The 23,715-nt window shown below is 47.0% G+C and overlaps 1 protein-coding gene across 10 annotated transcripts in view; it reads left to right on the top strand.

Moving 5' to 3' along the window:
• BCAS3 (BCAS3 microtubule associated cell migration factor) overlaps positions 1 to 23,715 on the top strand; it is a 301,702-nt gene that overhangs the window by 266,621 nt on the left and 11,366 nt on the right. For 3 of the 10 annotated variants that reach the window (XM_042879722.1, XM_042879723.1, XM_042879721.1), the window contains 2 exons: positions 17,453 to 17,620; positions 23,554 to 23,619. The exons of 1 other annotated variant lie outside the window; for it this stretch is intronic. In XM_042879722.1, the coding sequence (XP_042735656.1) occupies positions 17,453 to 17,620; positions 23,554 to 23,619 (234 nt within the window). Of the gene's footprint in view, positions 1 to 17,452; positions 17,668 to 23,553; positions 23,620 to 23,715 lie in introns of all 10 variants that reach the window. 6 more of the 10 variants (XM_042879725.1, XM_042879724.1, XM_042879730.1 and 3 more) reach the window with 4 other exon arrangements.

Raw genomic sequence — 23,715 nt, 5'->3', positions numbered from 1 at the left:
TGAAAGGATAATATGAGAAAAGGGAAATCTGCAGTAGATGAGAGTATCTGGTTTTGTTTGAGTGCTACCTAAGTAACTTGTGTTTATTGGTTATAGACGGGTGTTTTCTTTATATGGGCTCTGGCCAGGTAGCTGGTGTGGTGCTCGTGACTTGGCGTCCGCTTCTGCCCATTGTGAGTGCGCTGAGGAGAGAAAAATCCCAATTCCCTTACAATCCATTGAAAAAAAACAGGGTACTTCAAAGTAACCAGAAACAGAGGCGGGTCTTAATGGGAGGGGGAACGATACTTAAGGGTAACAGCCCCACTCCGATGCTGTCCTTGCTCTGAGTGGGTCCATAAGAGCCCAACGATGGCTCCAAGTGCTGGAGCGCAGCACAAGGTGCGGGCAGCGCAGTCACCCCTCTTTGGAAGGAAGAGTTTTGATGTAATTGCACCCTTCAGCCATTGCCACACTTTCCTCTCTTTCAACTTCAGGCAGGTCCACACGTTGAGATGTGAAGCTGGAAATGAAACACATCTGGATATCCAAAAATGACAACAGACTTTTCTTTGCTATTTTTGGTATACAACAAAAGCTTTGTATCTTGCTAATTGAACATATGGGCTCTCGGTTGCTTTTTTCCCCTGCAAAACTCCACTTTTCCATGTGTCATCATATGATTCCAACATTTGATCTGTCAAGTCCATCTTGGCCATGTGTTTGTTGTAATCTGCTACACATGTAGGCTTGTTTTCGTGTGCGTCCTGACCTCCAGTGAGAGCTGCAGTTGTTTCCATCATGGGTAGTGTTGAGGAGTTACACATCCTTTTTATCAGTATATTTGGCCACCGGCAGCTCCTCACAGTGCAGAGCAGCAATCCTGCCAAGCCTCTGAAAGCTCCGTGTTTGGGGCAGCCCTATCTGTTTACATTGTGATACCAGATGCTGTTGCTTTTCACTGGAACAGAAGTAGAAGGGAGCTCACCAGAAGTAGCAAATAGCCCCGTGAGTACAGTCCAGCATCTGACCAAGGGAAGTGGTGGGGATTGGGGTATGGGGTAAACAGGGTGAGTGCTGCATCTGACGTGGAGATCTGAGGCCTTCAGAGCTGCCCATGCCATGCACTCCCAGTGGGAACTTGGCCCTGCTGTTCGTACGTTCTTGAGACACGACGCATTGAAAGGCAGGATCTCTTGATTAGCATGAGCAATTCGTCATCAGGATTTTTTTGTGCCTGTGGGGGATCCACTTACTTATTTCAAACTGCAGTCCTAAATTGTTCCCATGCTTCATCGTGCTTTGATTAGCTAAAAAGTTGGAGTAACTGTTTGAGGAACTTGGCATAACTGAAAAACAGGTGATGCTGATCAGAGCGCGGGCGCGGAGCAGACTGCTGCTGCTCTGCGTGTTGTGGCCGAGTGCAGGCAGAGCGCCTGTGCAACCTCCTGAGCAATGCAGCGCCCAGCACTGCTGCATTTTGTCCTCCAAAATAAAGGACAAATCGAAGCAAAAAAAGCAAAAAAAAAAAAAAGAGGACAACTGTGCGTTTAATTGCCTGCACCCATGTGTGGTAGCCCTGTGCCACCTTCCAGCTGTGCTGATAGTCACCTTTCTTGCAGTAAATACTGGGCCAGTTTCATCACATTTGGGTTACGTTTATAAACAACAACGCTTAGGCAAAGGGCTTTGGTTGCAGTGAGGGAAGTGGTTCATTCCTGCCCAGCAGTGAGGTGAGGCGATGAGAATCACAGAATCACAGAATTGTAGGGGTTGGAAGGGACCTCCAGAGATCATCGAGTCCAACCCCCCTGCCAAAGCAGGTTCCCAACACCAGGTCGCGTTCCCTACACCCAGAAGCTGCTTGCAACAGGTAGCCCTGTGTCCGTGTTGCAACACTGCACAGCTGCCATCAACATCAAATATTTGTGCTCGAAGTCGGAGCTGAAGCACCTTCCAGTAGGAGTATGCTGTCCCTCCCTGGTTGAACAACATCACACGTGCATCCTGCAGTCACTGTGTTCGGCTCCTGACATGCACTGCCTGGTGATTTTCTACCAAACTTCCCTTTTCTTTGAGCCAAGAACGTAGCATTAAACAAATCCGAGGTCGCATTTGAGGACTCTGATGGTCGTAGAGGTCTTTTCCAACCTGAATGATTCTGTGCCTTCCCAGTCAACTGAAGAATGAACTCTGAAGCAGAAGTTGTTTTTAACAAAACGAGCTTACAATTATTATTCATAAATGCACATGTTATGGCTGCAGTTGTTCCACTTCTTTCTTTTACAACCCTATAAATTGTATACAGAACATGAAGGCTTTACTTCTTAAATAAATGTTTTGCAGCCGCCATAAATTATCTTTCTTGCATTCATAATGAAAAAAAAAATCTCTGTTTGATGTTTTATATCCTCTTCCCTAAAATGTAAAATATGGTAGTTGGAGCCAGATTTTATCTCATTTGAAAATAAAAGAAGGTTCATTTCCTACTAATTTTTTTCAGTCTTGAGTTTGGAGTTCCCATGAAATGCTGTCCAATCTGCAGAGCAGTGTTACAATAAACTCTGCATTATCTGAGTTTGACTTGTACCACCGTGAGTAGTTGTCGCCTTTAGGTGAGTTATGAACACAACCTGAGCCTCCTGTATTTCTTTTAATCCCTAACATTGGTTATATTTCATCTCCCATTGCACCCTGGTCGCTGGCTGGATATTGAATTGTTGAACTTTCCTGGACACAAACCCACGAGGACCCTGCCCCAGCATTGCCGTCCTGGAAGCGGGCCGTGCTGAACTCCCAGCTCACTGGTTTGCAAAGCAAACTTCAGCCTTGTACTATTTACCTTGGCAAGTGCCCGACCAGATTGATGATCTGTAAAGTGGATTTGTTATTTGGCTGTTTGCTTTGGCAGCTCTTGAAAGCAGTTTGCTGATTACAGTCCCAGATGTCATTGCATACATTACTGCTCTGTATAAGTTCCTTTTAAAGTTTTAATTTCGGCTACAAATACTATTAAGCTTTTTGCACCTTTCCGTCTTTCAAGTCATGGATATTAAATATCAAGAGCCGGCAGCCTTGATTTCTGTCACTTCCCTGTTATTATCTCTGTCAGCCTTCTCTGGGCATCTCCATAGCACCAGCATCTGGGAGGAGAGCCCCGGATCAGTGCTTCCCATCCACAGCACAGCTGTTTGGAAGTTGCTCACATGTGCTGATTTCTGACTGTAGGTAACCTGAAATTTTGGCATTGCACTCTTGCAAACAGTTAGGCTGCAAATGAGCAAAGACTCAGATCGGAGGAGCTGACAAGGGCAGTAATAACATCAACTAAAATCGTGCTGTGCCCCGTCTGTATGAAGGTAGACAAAAAGCAGAGTGTGTGTCTCTGGACGTGCTTTACTTAGCTTATATCCATCCCCTCTGAACCATGATCCTGGTCTGCAAGGCCTGCACACCCAACACTCAGCAGGTTGGTGCACAGATGGGTGCAGTTGGACTCAGGGAAACGATTGGGGTCCTGGGCTGGAGCAAGCAAGCAGTGCTTCATCAACAGCAGCTTTCTTTTCGTTTGCTGGGGGCACTTTCAACTTTGAAATATTCAAGTTGGAGAAATTAATTCGCTTTAAGTAAGTTTACTTTTCAAGAGGAGGAGATCATTGTAGTATTTTTGGCCACTGCTTGAAAATTCCTCTAACCCTTTACTATAATAAGCAAATTGGGCAGATTAAAGACACATTACTCTGCCAAATGGTTTTTCTGAACTGTGCAGAGCTACCCAGGGTGACATATATTTTTTTCTGTGGAATAGGTTGTGGGGGTTTTTGTGAGCTGCTATGCTTTTTTTAGCGCTTCCTGTTTTATTGTGTTTGAAGTGTCTTTGTGGTGACCTGTTGGGGTAAGATTCTTCCATATGGAAGTGTTTCTTCAACTTTTAATCATTTTTTTTTTTTTTCTTTTAAAAAAAAAAAAAGATTTTAAATCCGATTTGCAGATGTCTCTGGTTTTGTGCATGGAGAGCTAGTCCAACTCACTGCAGTGTCATAGAAACACGAGTTGTGATGAATTGTTCATAAATGGTGTAAAGATGACATCCAGATATTTGCACTCAATTAATTAAGTTTCAGACCTTCTTTAAAATCTGTTTAAAATAGCCTTGGAAGAGCTTTTGTGTTTTAATTTATGTTTCTCTTCAGCAAATGGTGCCCCTTCACAGCTGTGGTGTGAAATCCTGCCCTCGCTGAGCACCTTGACGCAGCTCCCATTGGCTTTGGTGGAATGGGATTTCACCAGGAGACCCCTGCTCTGCTGTGGGCATCTCTGAACCCAAATCACATTAGGATAACAAGCAGTTCTGTCCTCAGCCCATACCTGGAGAAAATCTTGCTGGGATTTTACATAGAGTCAGAAAAGGTTACAAGTTTATTTTTAAGTCTACGAGACAAAATTCCTCATTAATGTGCAACAGAACGCGTTTTCCCTGCGCTCGTGTTGGACTCACTGCGTTGTAACTGAGTGCAGAGTTTGGACCACTGTATGTGCATTATAACTGCGTCCTGTTTCCTATTAGTTTTGACACTAACATCTGAATTTCAGATTTCTCCTTGTTTAGGTTTAACTGCTTGATCAGTGCTTGCAAAAGACATCCTGGGACCTCTCTGCAGTGCTCTGACTTGCACAGGGTGCGCCGGCAGAGCCTGGCATCTGCCCTGGGAGCCACAGCAGCCCGCGGTAGGGCTGGTGGAGCACGACGTGGCCCTGTAGGCAGCTGGGGCTGTCTGTCAGCCGTCTCTGGGCCTTCTCTTTGCATCATATCCTCAGCGTTTTAACCAGAAGAAAACTCTCTTTGACAGCATTTTTGAGCCCACATGTGAATACCACATGTTGAGGTCTCATGTCTGCAGTTTCACTCCTAATTAAGTGTAGATGTAAGTACTGGATATCTTATAAGGTCCTTGGCTCTCTGCAATTCACCACAGGCATCTAATTTCCACTTCCTTTGTCTTGGACCCATTATTTTTAGGAGAGGGGTAGGTGGACTCGGTGGTTACGAGTCGATTGGATTATGGGGCTCCTGCAGCCGTCAGCCTGTCAGAGGTCCTGCAGGCAGTTGTGCTGTTGGCTCTCTCTCGTTCATTATGGGTGAAATCCCCTTCCGTGCCGAAGGCTAACCCAGGCTCTGCACACCACTTAAGTCATACTAAGCCCTGAAAATGGATCTTAAATGGTATATTGGCCTTGTGCCTGTTCTCAGCACGGAGGTGAATTTCATTCTTTATGAACAGTGAGATTTCCAGTTCGGCTTAGGCTGTTTATCTTCACTGCTATGAGTATTAGCATGGTTTCTCTAAATCTCTCTAAAACTTTTGATGCCTGCAGAAGCGAAGGCTTTCTGACCTAACAACAGGATGGCTGGAAAAACAGCAGCTTTTTGATGTAGATGGGCACAGCACTCATCTGGTTTGGATTTTCAAGGTGTTCCGAAGTCATATTGTTAGCTGCAGGAGGTCTTCTATGAGCAGTGTGTCTGTGCTGACTTGCTACTGAGACCTCAGACCATTCCCAGCGATTTCTTCAGGGAAAAAACAGAGGCAAGGAGCTGTATTGTCCTACGTCCTTTGTACAGATGGAGAAAAAAGGCAGGAGGGGGAACCTCCTGGTCTCTTCAGGTGGTGCTTTCTCTTGTCCCGCCTGACAAACACCTGTAATGATACAGTTCAGATGTAGTGCTGCTTTCAGAGTTGCCATGAGGAGCGTGGAGATGTGCACCTGGCAGGCTGTGTCGTTACAGGGCAGCTCTCCTTGTGCTCTGGCAGTGCTGAGCCTTGGGAAGCCGCTTCCAGCACAGTGGGCAGCTCTCCAGCGTGAGTATTTCACAGAAAGTTAGGATAGATCCCACTTCCTCTGTTGTTTTCAGTGTCCAACTAGATGAAAATTAGCCAGCGTTTGATTTCGTGGAGGTACAGAGGTCGGGGGTTGGAGGTGCTGAGATGCTAATTCCCCACCTTGGAACGAGAAGGCAGCTCTGGAGTTGAGGAAGCAGAAAATGCAGGTGGTCTAAAAGATCCCTAATCTCACTTCCTGTTTTGGTTGCATCTAAACAAAATCTGGAGGGATCACAGGGAGGAAACCGGCTTCCAGTGCGTGCCCCCGTCCCACCCCAGGCTCAGACAGCAGGTGAGCAGCTCAGGAAGCAGAGTCCCTGTCTGCCCTGGGTGCGGGAGGCCAGCCCCAGCCACTGCTCTCACTGCACCTCCTGCCCTTCTCCTCTTGGAATCTTGTTTTCCACTTTTTGGAGATTTGTGAAACACATGCTCTGGAGGGGTCCCAATTTTATTTTATTTTTTTTTTTCACAGCAAGAAAAGAATTACTCTTTGCATTGTAAAATGCCTCACAGAAAAGTATGCTCCTACTTCATAACGGACTCGCCTGGCCCAACTCAGCAATCCGCATTTCTCATCACTTCACAGTGTGCTTTTATAGGGTATAAAAGCAGTGTTATGATCCATGTTCCCAAACCGTGCCTGGGCTAGCAGGAACATCCATAAACACGGCAGACAGGCAGCAGAGCCGCGCCGCCATCTCCTCGCGTTGGAGCGCTCCCCAGCACCGCTTCCCCGCTGCACTGTGGAAACCACTCGTGCCTCTGCTGACCTTTTTAATGATCAGAGGTGCCTTGTCGTGCTGGTGTGCTTAGGAAAAGCTGCTTCTCCCAGGATGCGTTTCCAACGTGTTCACTTGTTGCACTTAAAAGTGGTTTTTCACTTAATGCCCCACTTTTTTTTTTCTCTCTTTCCCTCGATTTAAATCAGTCTGCACACAGAGAGATGATTGTACCTGGCATTGGCAAAGATTTTACTTCATTTCCCCCCTTTTCCTTTTTCTCTCAGTCTGTGAAGTGGTGATTGTTGTGTCTTTGCTTCACTGCTTGATGGCTGGTTTATGTTTGAACAGCTATGTGCTCCGTTCCAGGAAAGTCTGTCTTTGTTCCAGGGCTTCCAGAGCAGAGGCTTTTTCCACCTTGATCTTTCAGCAGCACACTAAAACATTTGGCAAGTTTTTTGTCACATTTTTTGCTGCTGTCCAGGGTTTCTGAGAGATTCCCCTTGGACAGCTTCCACCATTCAGCTTGCCCACTGCAGGAAGCACCGTGCCTGGATGTAGGCAGCCCCATGCCAGAAGTACTGCGTTGCTCTCAGGTCTCCATCAGCCACTGCCAAACCTCTCAGCTCTCCTTGGCCATCTCAAGAGTGAGTTCCCTCCCGTGAGGGCATGTGAGCAGCTCCCACGTGACCAGAGGATCCCCCTGATAGTCAGATCTCTGTTCTGCATTGAGTTCCCCAGAACTTCACGATTAGCCCCACTTCTGAGAGTTCAGAGAGGCTTAATTCTACTGTAAAGCTGTCAGCAGTGATTTTATTTTTTTTAAGATGGATTTTGGTTCTTGTACAGAACTACTTCTCTCTAAATTCCTTTTCAACCAAACACACTTGTCATTTCTCAGCCATTAAAGACAATAAACTCCATCTTTGGATTTTTACATGCTGCACTTAGTTTATAATGATAGATACTTGTTTATAACGCACTGAAGATTTTTGTTAGCTTTCTGGCATAAAAATCAGAATCTTCTCTTTTGATTCCTAGTTATTACTAGCAGGTTTATCCTTCAAAATATGCTCGAGTTATGATTTCAGTAGAATATTTATTGCCCACCATCATGGCAGGCTGCAGCACTCTGACTCTGTCTCGCCGTGTCCAGCAGCATGATGATGATCATCTTGAGCTATTTCCAGCAGGCAAGGAGAGTTTGCAGGGGGATTTAGGGATTGCATGAGGACTTAAGGTACCTGATGGAGCTATGGGTTCCTGTGAGGTTGGACGGCTTTCCTGCTCAGCGAAGGGACTTTGTGAGGCAGAGAACAGCTTTATCGCTGGCTTTAAATGCTGTGAAGGTTTGCAGAGCTGGGTGGCTGCATCAGCCCTCCTGGGGGAGCTTTGCTGATCCCAGAGGAGATTGAAGGGAAAAGCTTGAGTGGTTCTTCCCAGCACTGTGCAGGGACGGGGCCTATGGAATCAGTGAGGGGTCTGGGGCATTGAGGTTTGGCCGTGCAGATGCTGAGGTTCCTCCTTTGTCTCTCGCTGTATCCCTGATTCCTGTGGTCTTTCGGTGGCTTCTGGTTGAATGGTCAATCCCAAATTACGTTATAGGTTACACTGCTCCATAAATCACAGCAAAGCATGCCCTTGCTGCCAGTGCTCCAAAATGGCTTTTCCTGAAGGAAGAAATAAGAACGTTGACTATAAAAACCCATTTGTCCTGCTTCAGAGTTAGAGTGCGCTGCATTTCGTGAATTAACAGCACAACATGAATGCCCAGACCTTCCTCTTACACTTGGTTCTTTTGCTTTTGTTGGGGCTATGTACCCACTTTCTCTCCTTCCAAGAGCAGCAAGCCATCCTCGCCTCAGTCCTCCTTGGGTTGGAGTTGCTGCAAATCGCTGAGCGCAAACAGGAGGCATGTGGAAGGGTGAACCTCCTGCCCTCTGCACACTGCCGTGTCTGAGGATGAGAGCGCGATGAGTTAAGTGACCGAAAGCTGTAGGCTAGGACACGCCAGCCGCAATAATTTTTTCACTCCATCATCTCACCTTGCAGTGTCACTCTGCCTTACGCAGCCAGCAGAGCTCTGATGGATAACACAAGTGACAAGGGCAGAACCTCCACAGCGTGTTCGGAGCAGCCGTCGGGCCGCGTGGACGGGGTCCCTCCATCCTGCAGCCATCAGTGGGGATGCAGCCCCGCTGCTGAGAGCCGCCGCGCGCTCTGGCCCTGCTCCAGAGCACATTTGAGCACACCCATAACCTTCAGCATATATATACGATCCTTCAAGTCGCTGTGGCCGTTTGCTTGCTAAAAATGAAGTATATACTTAAGCTGGCTTGCGACCAGAGATTTCAGTGCTTTGTAGGTCCAGTCCTTGTTGGAGCTAAGATAGCTCGTGCAGCTTGGCACACACTTTTAATGAAGTCAGAATCAGGCCAAAAGAATTTATCTATCCTGACTTGGAAGGCTTACATGGAAACCAGTTGAATGTTTTTCGAATTTTTATTATTTTCTAAACATAAAATTTCACATTTCCTTCTAGTCCTTAAAGAAACACATTTTCTTAATGTTCTTGGAGGAACATACAGACTTGGGTTGGGCCATTTCCAGATCGCCCGGAGCTGGCTGGGGGTGTCTGCTCAGCACTGCATGGCTCCTTCCAACTCTGTCTGGCATGGCCTGTGTGGGGCACTGACCTGCTGCTGCCCTGGGGGCTGCACCTCAGTCTTCCAGCTCTCCCTGCCTGTGAGCAGCACAACTCCTTGTTTCAGTGCTCATAGCTCGTAGGATTTGGCTGTAGGTATGTTTTGTATGTTCGCCTCCATTCACTGATCTCGGTAGCTCAGTAGCAAGAGTGAGTTTCCAAAGCAGTTTTGATGCTGGCAGCACTGTGCTCTTACATCAGCCCTGAACACGGGCATCTCTGTCACTCCTGTTCAGTATCGGGATCCATCTCCTGCTGTTTGTGAAGTATTGCAGAATATGAGTGGGGAAGCTGTGGTTACAGCAGGCTGCGCACCTGGTATTAGATGCAATTCTGATACACCGAATGTTAACACAGGAGGATTTGCTGCACAAAGCATCAGAAGAATGGTATTTCTCCTCAATCATGGGTGTCTGGCAGGGAGCTGCTTTACTGACATGGAAACCCCTACTACAAAAGACTCAGATACAATGGTTTCTGCACAGGGGCTGGAAACCACAAGTGCTCAGTGCTTGCTGACACCGGGGTGCGGGGCTGGCTGTGCTGTGCTGTGCTGCTGGGCATCAACTGGCCCAGGCCATCACTGCAGCCCAGATGGAGTTGGCCTTTCCAAGCATTACATTCTTTGTTTCTATTACACACAAAAAAAGATTCTCCTGTTACAGAGTGAGTGATATATTAGTATATAGCACAGTTCCAATGTTTTTTCAACACTAAGATTTTTTTAATTCAAACGAAACAATCAGAATTAAATTCCCTGGCTCAGAGAGTTACCACTAATTCTCAAGCAATGTGACAAATCCACACTTGTGTCTCAAAGTGTAACATAAGAGCCTGGTTATCCGGGAAACCCCAGTAAGTTGTCAGGCCCTTCCTTACACATGGGCAGACGTGGGCCCTTCGTGGTCTGTGTCCTGTGTGTGTGTGTACATGTGTGTGTTTGCATGTGCCACAAGGTTGGTAGCAAGCACCATAAGTCTTGCTGTTTTCTTAAAGGGAGTAGCAGTAGATAACTCAAGTCCCTCCAGTAGAATTGGGCAATTTCTGCCTTGTGAGATGAGGGCACTGGGGCAGCGCAGGGCTGCAGACAGCCACACAAAGTTGGGAATTGCCTTGTCCTGTGGATGGGAAGCCAATAAGGATCATACCTGTGCATCACAGGTGGATCCTCCCTGTGTCTTACAGTTTTTACCAATGGAGCCAATGTAGAGACTGGAGCATTGTAAAACTGCAGGTTTTATTCAGGTGGGAAGCAAAGCGAGATAGAGGCTAAAAATGCCTTTGCTAAGATGTAGTGGAGTTTACTGTGCAGGTAAATTTCTGAAGCACTGTTGCAAATCTCAGCCATCAACTTGCCATCAGCTTAACTAAGTCCTGAGTCTGTGAGAGTGGGAAATTTCACCAGGAGAAAAAAAAGTCTCTGGATTTTCTAATTTTAACCGGGACTGAGAATTATAAGTATGTGAATACCACAAGAAAACACTTCCAACTCCGCTAAAACTAAAAAGTGCCGCAGATCTCTTGTGAATCCTTTTTTAATGAAATTTCCAGAGCTGGAGGTTGCAGGAGCACCAGGTGGAGTGCCTGGCGTGCAGGGCACGGCCCACAGCCACCCCATGCCCACAGCCCCATGCAGAGCCACCCGGCTATGGGATGCTCCATGAGTGTTGGGTTAGAGACACGCTCGGCTCTAGGGGCAGTTTGGCACTGCTTGTAGCATTCTGGATATTTTCCAGGCATTCTGATGTTCCAAAGCTGTAAAGAGTTAAAATAGGCAAGAATCTTGCTGTTCCAGAGGAAAAGAATATTTTCCCTGATAATTTATTTTATTATCAAAGAGATATTTTGTTCTTAAAATGGTATCCAGTTCTACTGTAGTCAGCCTGTCCCCATGGCAGAGCCAGCGCTCATCTCCACCTTCTGCGAGATGGCAAAGCCAACCTCTGTACCACAAAGTTGCAGCACAAACAGCCCCAGACCCCCATTTCTTGGCTTTTACCCTTGAAGTCCTGCACTGGAGGGGCATCGCATCCTGCCATGGCTCTTTGCCTTGTCCTTCCGCCAAAGTGGGGAGTCTGAGCTTGGCTGTGGCACTTGGGTTCAGTGCAGCAGTGCCACATGGGTGCTTCAGGTCAGTGCTGTGGTGCCACGTGGGTGCTTGGGGTCAGAGCTGCGGTGCTGCACGGGTGCTTGGGGTCAGTGCGGTGATGACACGCAGGTCCCTCCATCCCACCGGGTTGGCGTGGAGCAAATTTCAGGGAGCGTCCGAGGCAAAGGCAGCTGTAGCAAATGCATTTAATCATTTGTGTTCTGACCTTAGCCCAGACGCAGAGCTGGAAGTTGGACGCGTCCTCCGTCAAGGCTCCTTTGGCTGATGGTAACGCGGGGCAGCCTTGCTCTGAGGAAAGGCAGATCCTTCAGAAAGGAGAGTAAAAGGTCAGAGCTAATCCGAAAGGACAAGCAGTGTATGTCTGTGTGTATATTGGGTTTCACATATGAAATCCAGTCATGATAAATCTGATGGCTTTAGAAACATCTACTTTGATTAATGAAAACATGGTTCCCATAGACCGTGGGTTTCATACTTCAAAGTTCTCCTGGATTTAGGACCTTAGGTTTTGCTTATTCATATAACATGCAGGAAACTATTTTTAAATGAATAAGGGAGTTTAAAAAAAAATAAGGCAACATCGATGTTTCAACATCGGAGGCAGAGATAGACTGGATAATAAGGAGCAAAATTAACAAAGAGCAGACGTTTTATTATGCATTTTACAATAATGTTTACATTCTTTCCCTTATATTTGTTTTTCCTTGAAAAGATTTATGTATTTATAAAAACATCTCACTGTTCCAGCTCTGAAAATCACAGGCTCTTCCCTCCGTTCGAAAGCCTTCACCGTGGCTGTGATCACTGGCCCCATTCCTGGGCCCAAAACACTCACCCTGAGCCCTGGGTTAACCCTTCGTGCAGGGGGAAGGAGCTGAGCAGGAGGAGGAGGAAGGTGAGGCAGTCCAAAGCTTTCACCATGCAGGCCTGGACACTGCGATGCACTGCCAGCTCCTTTGTCCCAATGCTGTGCCTTTGCTTGGAACCCATTTAGAACCAGTGGCGGAGGAGTGAGAGGTGTTTTTGTTTGCAAGCTGCTGTGCACCCAGAAGGCACGCGGGAGCCTCGCAGCAGCGCTCATCCCAAAGTCCAGTGGGATTTGAGTGTTCACTGCCCGTGAGATCGGGCATCCCAGCAGAAGGCTCCGTAAGTGAAATGCCTTTGCAGGAGACAGAGCTGGTGAATAATGCTCTGTTCATGGCAGAAGCGAGCAGTTCTGAAAAAAAAACACTGTGGGAGGGACAGTGGTAGGGAAGTTCCTCGCAAAGGCTCTCGCTCCTGCCATCGTGTCCAGGGGCAGCGGTCAGCACACACACCTCTGTTCACAGCTGGACATGGCTGAGTTGTTGCAGTCGCCAGCTGGGACGTGCCCTGCCCAGCAGGGATCAGCACAGAGCGTGGGCAGCAGCACAGGGCACTGCAGGTCTGAGCATCCCTTCCCACCGCAGCCAGGGAGGGGATCTGTGCAGCTCCCAGGCAGTGCTCCGTGGCATTCCCCCCCGCAGTAACAAACTTACGGCATGGAAGCAAGTTGGCAAACCTTGTAGGAAAGTTCAGCCACTCATATTTAAATGGGCTGTTATAATTTGACTCACTGCTCTGGGCAAGGAGTTTCCATGCTTGGTTTCTAACATCCCGTAGGGCTCTCGCTCGCAGCTGAGGCGGCGCTGGGCAGCTCAGTGCATCCCCTCTGCTCCTCCACATCCAGCACAGCAGCACCCAGCCTACATCTTCTTGGATGCATCTTCCACTGCTTAAAATGGACAGATCGTTTCCTTTGCTGTTTACTCAGTTATTTTTGCTCACACCTATGTTGCAATATGCAAGGTGAGGCTCAAAACTGTCAAGCTCTTTAATAGAACCATTACTGTATTTTTGGAGAACGTTCTCTTTTTGATTTACTGTTCCTCAGAAGACAGGAAATGGAGCTACTTGATTTCATACTTTAAACAAAGCCGTCCAGAGGTTTAATGAAAAAAATTTCCCCTGGCTTTCGAATTAAAGCGCTATGGTGAAAGATTTAGCTTGGCTGTTTTGACTTAGAAAAATAACATACTAGAGGCATTAAAATCTTTTGTAAAAATACTTCTTAGGAGTAGATTTTTCGAAGGAGAAAATAACCTGGTTTTCTCAGCCTCTGTCGCTAAAGCTAGCTGTGAAACAAAGGGACGCTTCCAAGGCTGGGGTGTTTTTCTTTCCTTCTGTAGAATTTATTTTCCTTTTCTATTAAAAGCCTTGAAACAATTGCAATGTGAAAGACAAATCCTGTGCTTCTAAGCAAGGTAATTTGGTATGAGTGATGGCAGAGCCTCTGCCATGAGGACAACGTGAGGCGTGTTGGGCAGAAGGATGCAGGGCCCAATCCTGCACTGCTGCATTCAGAGCAGCTCTGCTGGGAGGCCGACATCAGTGGGAGGACATGGGTGGGAGATTGGTACTGGGAGGAAATGGGTTTTAATGGGAAAGTTTTGTGTATGGAGTAGGATCAGCTAGGAGTGTTTGGGGCAAGGGAAAGCTAAACACGCCAGGATTGCAACACAGAGCACTTTTGACCTAAATGTTTAAGCCAAGGTTTCTGCTTGTTCCCTTTCGTTTGGTTTGACGTTGGTTTGTGTTTGTAGTGCAGTGGGTCTGGGAGGCAGGGGGCATGGCACAGAGCTGCCGATGCTCTTCATTTCCACCCAATTTCAACTTCAGTAAATAAGGAGAGAAGGAAACATCCTGCCAGCCTGAAAGCACCGCGCCGTGGGCTGAAGCACTCACACACATTTAGTCGGTGCCATTTTTTTTCAGGGACTTCAGTGAGGTTTCACCAGGATTTCACAAGTAGCTGCTTGACTACAGTAGCACCTGATTTGCTTCGAGTTGTTTCTGCACAAATTGCTGCTTGCGGGTGGAACTGGCTCCACCATCAGGTGCCAGTTTTGGGGGCAGCACTTCTGCCAGCCAGCTGTCACACAGCGGGGTCGTGCACCCATGGCTGGCTGTAGGGGTTCAGCAGTTGGTCGGGGATGTACCTGCAGCCACCTGCCTCCCTTCAGCCTTTGTAATCCCAGGTCTGCAGCAGTGGGATTTGGGGAGAGGGACGCTGCCCTGAGACTGATTTGTACACTTCCCTCTGGCCGACGATGAGAAATTTGATACGTTATCAGCTGAGATGCTGGGACTGACAAAGGGAGAGCGAGGCAGCCAGAGAGAGATTACAATTTAATAAATAGCAAAGATAGGGTTAGCCACTATCAGTTTAAGTTTAATACCATTAGCCCTTGTGCTGGTGGTAGTGATGTATGTAGGACAAAGCACCCAGAGGCTCTGGGGAGTAACCAGCCCGTCTGCGGTTTCAGGCACTTGGCAGGAGAATTTCCCAAGGTGTAAAAATACCCAGGATGAATCAGAATGATAAAAATGATTTCTCTCTGATACTTCTGCCGACTGTCGGTGCAGCAGCAAAAAACATAGGAAAAGCTCTCCTAATCAGCCTCATTTTTCCCAAAACAGATTTTTGTGTTGCTTTTCTTTTCTTTTTTTTTTTTTTTTTTACATAGGAGGGGCACAGAGGCAGTGCTTGGTGCTGTGTGGGACCTGCCTGCTCTGAGCAAAGTCCCTTTCTCCCCGCAGCAAGTTGGGGAATTGTGACAGGACACCCAGATGGGAATGATGCTGCCAGACCTGTGCTCGTAACACGGAAAGGGAGTGCAAAGGGAGGGAAGATAAAAACCCGAGCGTCAGCAGCCTTTCGGTTTTTTACAAGAAAGCTTTCTGTGCAGTTAATCCCTCCAACCTGCATCTACATTAACACTTGCACCTCACACGTTGCTGCTAAGAAGTTTTGGCAGCTCCTGGCCCTGATTGCAGAGGTAACGCTACACTTGTCTCCTTTGCTCTCACTCAAGTATCTCTGGAACCAGAGACCAGCACTCTCCGAAGTTTCTCCTTGTACACGTATGCAGTCAGCTTGGCAGAGCTTCAAAAGCCATTTGCCTTATTATTCATATGTCTGCTTATAGGAGCAGAAATGCTCCCATTTCTCACTTTCAAAATAAGAGCAGACCCCAGCAGAGAAGAGATTTCTCATCGGTGTTTCTGGCACAGCAGTGTGAGCTCATCACTGCCCTGCCGGGTGTGGGGAGCGGAGTTAGAAGCCCCCGATAGGCAGGAGGGCACATGAACAGCCTTATGGAGAGCACCCAGAATCAGCAGGCTCCTGAGGTATGAGCAGAGCGGGGTCTTGGGGTCTCAAATCCCTATGAAGGATGACTTGAAAAAGGAGGCTTCAAAAAAGACCACATTTTGCTTTTCCTCCTGCAGCAAGGATGGCTGACAACGTGGAAATGTTGCAGAGACTCAGACATAATAGAAATTACTTAGCCTCCTCGCTGCATTTTCTCAAACAAGCTTCAAGAACCCTTGCCTTTAAACAAATTAGGAGACTGAAGTAACCTTATAAATCCAAAGACCCATTAAAAGTTGAAATATTTGGTCATTCCTCCTCTCAGTTCAAACTGGGATTCATCCAGAGTTCAAGTGCGTGTATCTCACGAGAGCCACGGTCCCATTTTGTAGAGGTCCATTTCAGTGTTGATGGTTTTCTAGTGCCAGGAATCTACTCTGCAGCCAGGCAGGGAGATAAATCAAAGCTGTGCGCGCTGATGAAATTCAGGAGCCAGAAGTCACCATTGCAGCCCATATAAATCCCTGGATGCCAGCCCTTGTGCTTTTGTCCGTGCCATTAGAGTTCAGAATTATCTGCCCCTCTTTGCTGATGTATGGATTAACCGGCTGCCCGAGTGTTTACTAACGGTTATCACCCGGTACTTTGGACGTTATCAGAGGAAGGGACGCCTGCCGCAGGGCTCGGTCTCTCACCCTTTCTATTACCACCTGTCAGTGGCAGAGAGTGTGCTGTGAAGCTGTACAGTCACAGAGCACAAGTGTAGATAGTTTCTGACGGCTGATCAAAGGGGAAAACCAAAGGCCTGATAACAAGGACGTGTTTCATGTACTTTTAACTTTGAGAAACATTGGCATTTGCATTTTTTTTTCCCCTCTGCAGGCTGGCAGAAACCAGGCACAATAAATACTGCGTATTCAGTTACTTAATAGTGGGGTAAACGGTATGTGCTTGAAGCAACAAAGCCTGACTGCAGCCTTGCTCCAAGTGGGAATGGCTTCAGAAGCCTCCGCAAAAGACTTGCTGTACAACAAAGCAGAATGATTTTAATTTGTACTTTGAAGTGATCTTGAATTCAGAATCTAATCTTTGCATTCGGCAGAGCATCTTATACTGCTGTGAATGAGGTAATAACTGTAAGCCAAAGGGTTCCTTTCAGTGTCTCTGTAGGTGCGTGCACTCCATCGTAGCCAGAATCCTGGTAAAGCTCTGCTGATGAAAGGGTCTCTGTTAGCTCCAGTTTCAGGTAACATTTCCCAGTGCAGGGATAGAAAATCCGCACAGCCAGGCTGAAAGCAGGGCTCGCTGTTTTCCTTCAGTATCTATACCTCAGGCACCAAACAAAGCAAGCAGGCTGGTTGCCTTTCCCTCACCGGTGCAACTCTGCACAAGAGCAAGAATGGGACAGAAACTGCAATTTGTGGCCAGCGGAGCACAGGGGAAGGTGCTGGACAGCAAAGCAGTGAAAGACAAATCAACTTTCAGACTGATTTCTACTTGTCTAAAGTACTTAATAACCTCTGCAGGTTTTTTTACAATTCCTGATTCTCTTGCCATTTGCATTGGGGTCATTGTTCTGATTGCAGTGACCGGTTGGAGTGCTGGTGGGGTCATTATGCTGGTTGGGAGCTTTTCCCAGCTCTCGCTATCAAGAGACCAGAACTGTCTGTGTTTGCGATTTAACATTTTTGCTTAAAGCTTCCACGTACCTGGGTCCCTGCTTGCTCCTCCGGTGCTGTTAACGCCAACATTTTAACTAACATGCCAAAATTAGCTTTTCAGGAACTCCAAACGCGAGACCTTCTTTCTTTCAAATGCCATAAGTATTATAGATGGAAGTGCTGTGGTCCCAGGGTCTCCCGAACATCTCCCATTTGTTTGTTGAAGGTGCCTTTGACCGGAGCGTGACCCTGCTGGAGGTGTGCGGGAGCTGGCCCGAGAACTTCGGTCTCCGTCACATGTCTTCCATGGAGCACACTGACGAGGGCCTCCGGGAGCGCCTGGCCGATGCGATGTGCGAATCCCCCAGCAGGGACATAGTGGGATCAGGAACAGGTACAAAGAAGAGGTGTGATCAGAGATCACGTACATCTCACCCAATGGTGATTTTTATTTTTATTTTAAGCTTTGCTTCTCTTTTTCCTCTGCGCTCTACCTCTGACTTTACGGGGGTCTCGGTGTGAGAAAAGTCAGAAGCCGCTGCTAGGTCACATAAATGTAGTCAGGGAGGCCTAAAGGGACGTGAAATAAAATGCTGGCTTTAAGCTCCCTGGCCCTGCTGTGGTGATGAGGATGCTCCTCCCTCCCCAGCCAACACAGGAGCGTCGCCAGGCTCCGTGCAGATTGCTGCCCTTGCCCACGCTGATCCAAACAATGTCATAATTGCACACATCCTAATTTTGTGTCCTGAATAGAGCCGTTGTGAAACTGGTTCCGTAATCCAAATTAATCCATCTTCATCAGTGTCCATTATATTGATAAATTATATCATCTGTTTAAGTAAATGGAATGGCACGTCAGAGATTATGCTGCTCAGAAGGGGCCCAGCGGTAGGAGATGTTCAGAAATGTGAAAGCTCAGTTGTTGTGGTTTTATTGTCTCCATTAATTTTGACTTGTGTTAAAAATGCCCTCTAGTAAAAGGTCTAGGCCCATCTTTGATGTGTGCACCGTTTGTGTTGTGACCAGCAGCTCACAGCGATGGTGGCTTCTAACGTCAGCTGCCAGCTCACTTGTCACTCTTTTGGCACACTGCCTGGGAAGGAGGGAAGGAGGAACTCAAGCAGTAATGTAGGGCTGTGCCAACCTCCTGACATCACAGAGAGGCTGCGTAGGGCAGAAGTTGCTCTTCCTTGCCCTGCTGTGAGCACTCTTAGCTCTGCGCTGCTCCAGCTGGAAGAGGCTCAAGGGCTTTCCCATCAGGGCTTGTCCCTCACTTTGCAGCTCACAGAATCGTAGCAGGTCACCACACTGCTACCACCTCCCACTGACTGGAGGAGATTGAAAATCAGCAGTTGAAGTCCCTGCATGTAGGTGCAGGCAGCAATAAGCAAGCTGCCGTGGGGTGCAGATCACCCTTTCTACCCCAGCTTGTCATTTCTCAAACTCTTTCCTCTGTAGTGCTACTGCTGAAAAAGATGCAGTCATGGGATGGTTTAAGATTCAGTATTAACAGAAAGGTTGAACTGAGCACTAAGTATGGGTCTTGGTTACAAATCTGGTGCATGTTCTCAGTAGTTTGCTGCCTTGCACAAGGCACTGAACATGCCCATGGTTGCTCCATCACTGTAGTGGGAATAGAGATGCCTCACATTGCAGGTGTGGAGTTTAAGAGGCTCCTGTTTTCAGAGGGCTGTGAAGATGGAAAACCAGGCTGTGCAAATGGAGAAATGCACTTATTTCATCACTTAGTGACCCATACTGTGAGCAGAATGAACTTCCTCAGATGGATTGGCTCCCCTCGGGTTGGGTACCTGAGGGGAAAGGTGAAGGGAATAATTTCTCTGGAAACTGAAGCTATCTAGATGTGACAAGTTGAGGTTACTGACTGCCCCAGAAACTTTATATTACACTGCAAAACAAGGACTTTGTCAGGGTATTTTCCTTCCTGTATTTTCCTTCCATTTTCACCAGTGCAAGTCAGCTGACACCAGTGAGTGCCAACTTCTTTGTTGTAAGCTCAGAATACTGCAGGTGTAAAGACAGAAGGGGACTGTCTGCAGAGATGCCATCAATCAGCTAAGATTTCCCCCTGCTATTGCTTTAGACACATAAATCCTCATCATGAGTGTAGGATAGATGCCATCTCAAAGCAGCAAATGTAATCACCATCGCACAGTAGTAACATGAGCACTGACCCAGCTCACCCCATCCCACTGCCCTGCTCACGCTGCCGTTATGCTCTGTGTTCTTCTGCCTGCTGTGGGATTCTCTCTGTCACTAACGCACATTATTCTTAGGATATGGGCATGTGGTGACTCAGTGCAGCCGAGGAAACCTAGTGATAAGGCTGTGAACTCCCATGCCCTTTCCACTTCCATTCCCTAGCAGCTCTTGAACTGTTCTTCTTAACCAGATGCCCATAAAAAGTACTCTCCTGCTCTGCTGATACCTGGAAAGCTGCACTTGCTCAGGGAGTCGACTGTTGCTCATGCAACATGCGTGACTGCACTCCCGGCAGGCTGCCAGCGGCCGTTTGTCAAACTGGGGATCGCATTAAAGCGCTAGCATCTGTCTGCTGCTTAATAAATGGGAAAAGATAAGTTCGGAGGTACGTTACCCCTGCTGCAAAGAAGAGGTGTCTTTGTTGGCTCCTAGCAAGTAGGATAGTTTTAACTTCCCCCAAATCACTTACAAGCATAGGCTGAATTGAATTTATCTTCGGAAAACATTCTGTTTTCTGGCCCAGCTCTTCCTCCTTTGGATTCCCTTCCACCCACTCACCTCAGTGAAACGATAGCAAGGAGCTCAGCAGAGAGGATGCCATAAATTTGCTTGTTGGTAGTTGATTTCTGTGTTGGTACTGCTTCCAAAGACAGTAATTACATTTCTGCATTGGACTCAAAATTATGTAATTTATGAACCTCACTCTAATTATCCTAAAATGACTTACTGTAGCTTGGAGTTAAGCATGCCTTTAACCCTTATTTCTGCTCCTTTAACTCTTTTTAGACCTTAAACACATTAGTGGAATTTACAAAGTCTTTTTTGAACTGAAACATAGTTAAATATCTAACTCTGAATGTGAAAGTACATGCTTGCTTAGTGCTCAGGTCCACAGTGTGGACAAAGAAAAAATGGGCAATTGGATGGACACTGAGACTTTATCAAGTGCTCAGCTGAGCCTGACATGCACTTAGTGGCAAGAGATAAATAGATTCTTTTAATGCCTTAACTGTTAGGACATAGCTGACACGTAGATTTATATAGTAATCAGGGCTGATATGCAGCAGTAGTGCAGAGGAAGCGCATGCTCATAGTACCCAGACCACTTTGGGAAGCAGATATTAATGGTATCTTTGTTCCTTACCTACCCCATTGCATTGCAAAGCTGGATCAGCAACACCACACTGGTTCAGCGGCCCAAGCTACTGGCTGTGGCAGAAATCACCCAAAAGTTGGTTATATAGGAAACATCAAGCTGGAGGACACAAAAAGCGTGAGTCATAATGCAGCCTTTGCAAGGAAGGGGAATTAGATGGCCTGACAGGTCCTTCCCATCCCTGACTCCGGCTAGTTGCCAAGGGCTGTCGGAGTGTGGATGGGAGAAGAATCAGGTCTGGAAAATGACCCCCAAAAAGTCTACTTTCCTTCTGACCTAAATGATAACTCCAGTCATCCAGCTAGTTGACTTGATTGGGAAACCAGCTTTGCTCCATGTTATGCAATTATCCAGACGACCCATGTCTATCTTAAGTGGAGTCTGCTGTACATAAGCTGTCAGCCTGGATACACATTTAATTCCAAAGGAGGCATAAGTTGGCAAAGATGCAAAAATATGTTTTTGCTGTTTCACTTTCTGCCAAACTCTAACTGAAAAAAAAATAATTGAAAATCTACTCACCAAATGTTAGTGGTCAGTGACCTCTTGCTTGCAAAGCTTTGTTTTCAAGCAGCTGCATGTTTACATTTGCAGTATAGTTTCTGAGTATGTGCTGGAGCTCCACACTGCATTTTCAATAACAAAAGCAAAGCTAGTATTGTGATTTATGAAACTGTGCTTCCAAGGGGCAGTTCTCAAACTGGACACACAGAAATCTCCAGTCCAGGAGCCCAGAAATGCCATAATCAGTAAATTCTCTTATGTAGTCCTTCAACAAGTACATTTCTTACACTTTCAAATGTACTGTGGTCATCTCTAGGCACAGTACTGAAAATCAGCTGTAACATGGGGCCAGGCCTTTACAGTCTGGTGGAGAGGATGTGTTCTGAACTACACCCATGGAGGACGAGTTCTGCAGCCCCATTTCTGTGCTGAACCTGACAAGACAGATTCCTCTTGCACCGTGCTGCTGGTGTGGTTTCTTCCCATAGAGGTGTAGCTTGGGAAGGTCTGTGTACATCCCAAGAACCCAAATTCATGAAGTCTTTGACCACATCCACTTTAGGCGTAGGCTGGCCTTAAAGAAAAGCAGTGGATCTGAACTCCCTGGCTGCCGAGCAGCAGAATGGAGCATGAAACTGCAGCTGTGGCCCTAAGGAGAGGTGCTCCCTCAAGCTCCACTGTGCTCCTCTGGGTGTGCTCCACTGTCACATGGCTTAGCAAATCCAAACCCATTCCCTACATCTTCCCAGGCTTATTACTACGAAGCTCACAGCACAGTGACAGCAGGGTAGATTTATTCTTCAGGAGGCTTCACACAACACCCGTGTTTCCTATGGAGAATTTTCATACATACAATAAGTAAACATCACTGTGCAGGTTACTGTCAGGACAGGCAATGCTGCAGACTTTGAGTGCAATGCTTGTGCTGCTGCAACTGTCAGCCTCTGCTTTTTCTACCAGGAACACTCAAGTTTTGCATCTCACAACCCATGCTACTGGTTCTGAACAGGGAAAGATGCAACTGTGGCACCATTGTGATGAATAAAACCCACAAGAGCCAAAGACTCTCTACAACATGAAAAGCAAAGTCTTTCAAGCCCTTTATTTTACTTTGGGGAAAAAAAAAAAAAGAAACAGCAGCAACAAAACCTATTTATTTTCACTTTCAAAACCCCTGGAAACAGTGTCAGCTACCAGCAGTGGCACGGCAGCGGCAGCGGAGGTGTGAGCGCAGCAGAGCCCTGCGCAGGCCCTGCGTAGGAACCTTCTGGATTCCTTCCAGATGTCATCAACAAACTCCTAATGCAATGAAGGAGGCTCATATGTTGAAGCAAACTCTTTAACCTGATTAATGGGGTGTAAGTAAGTGGAGCTAATTAGAGTTGCTGGTAGGGAATGCCCGTCCGAGCACCAGGAGCCGCGTTCCGGCCGCTCTGGCTCCCGGCAGCCACGCAGGGCCGAGCTGTGGCTGTCCCTCAGATGGTCACCACGGCCCAGAGCCTCACGCAGCTCCTGGCATCTCCAAGCTTGGCAAGCAGGAGCTTCATTTGGTGCTTTTCCTTCCTTCCTTCCTTTCTTCCTCTTTTCTTTCCTCTTCCTTCTAGTCTTTCTAAGGTTTTTTTCCCTTCTCTCCCTTCAGTTGGTGTCGGTCCTAACTCAGATGTGGGGAATACAAGAGCACAGATCAATTGGTTTTCCTTTTGAAAAGCATTTCTGCAAAGAGATTTCTGCATAGGTTCAATGCAAAATCAGCTCAGGCAGCAAACACAGTGGCATATCAAATAACATCGATGCTAAAAGCAGCCTTTGAACTTTTGGAATATTCATCCCAGGGTCAGAGATTAAATTACCCCCTCAATTAAGTCTAAGAGCTCAATGTTCTTCCTACAAAAGGTTTATTTGGATGAGACTCTTTAAAAAAAAAAAAACAAAAATGAAACTTCAGGGCTCTTGAGGAGCCGCCATTTTTGAAGTGCCAGATGAGAAGAGCAGCGTTTGCACTGCACACATCTCGATGTGCTTTTGTTGCTTGTTTCCTGCGTGCAAGGTGCAGCAGCAAAGGCACCAAGGGCTCCTCCTGCCCTGCCCCACTGTGGGGCTCTCGGGGCCAGAGGGCATTCAGTCCCCACTGCGGCCCAGCACCCGGCTCAGGGCTTGAGGTGGGATTTCCCCTGGGTCCTACGTCCTTTTAGTGGGAGGGGGAGGGAATGTCGATTCCACAGATGTCTGGTGTGAATTCAGGTTCATTGCTGCTTGTGGAAAATACCTGCTGGTGGTTCTGAGGGGCTCGCTGATGCTGAGAGACGACTCTGACTTTCTGCTGTTTGATAGCAAGTTGGTCGGCTGTGCTTATTTCTTCTCGCTCGTGGTTTGGGGAGATTCCTTGTCTCTTTCTTCTTATTAAATCAAGGCACTTTTTAAGAAATATTTTATTTTTGATACAGAAACAGCCGGTGAAGTAGCAGTAAAAAACATCACCACAAAGAGGCACATGGCTTTGAAATGTTTTGGTATGTAACATGACTGTATTGTTCTCAGGTCTCAACTTCTGCACAAAGGCTATTTCTCCTTGCTACAAAAGCAAACTCTCTGTCAGGTTTCCAAGG

The sequence above is a fragment of the Lagopus leucura genome, unplaced genomic scaffold, assembly GCF_019238085.1.
Source record: "Lagopus leucura isolate 7727_CA_CO unplaced genomic scaffold, USGS_WTPT01 Super-Scaffold_100024, whole genome shotgun sequence".
NCBI lineage: Eukaryota > Metazoa > Chordata > Aves > Galliformes > Phasianidae > Lagopus > Lagopus leucura.
Note: the sequence above shows the minus strand (reverse complement) of the source record. Positions and strands in the feature narration are given on the sequence as shown.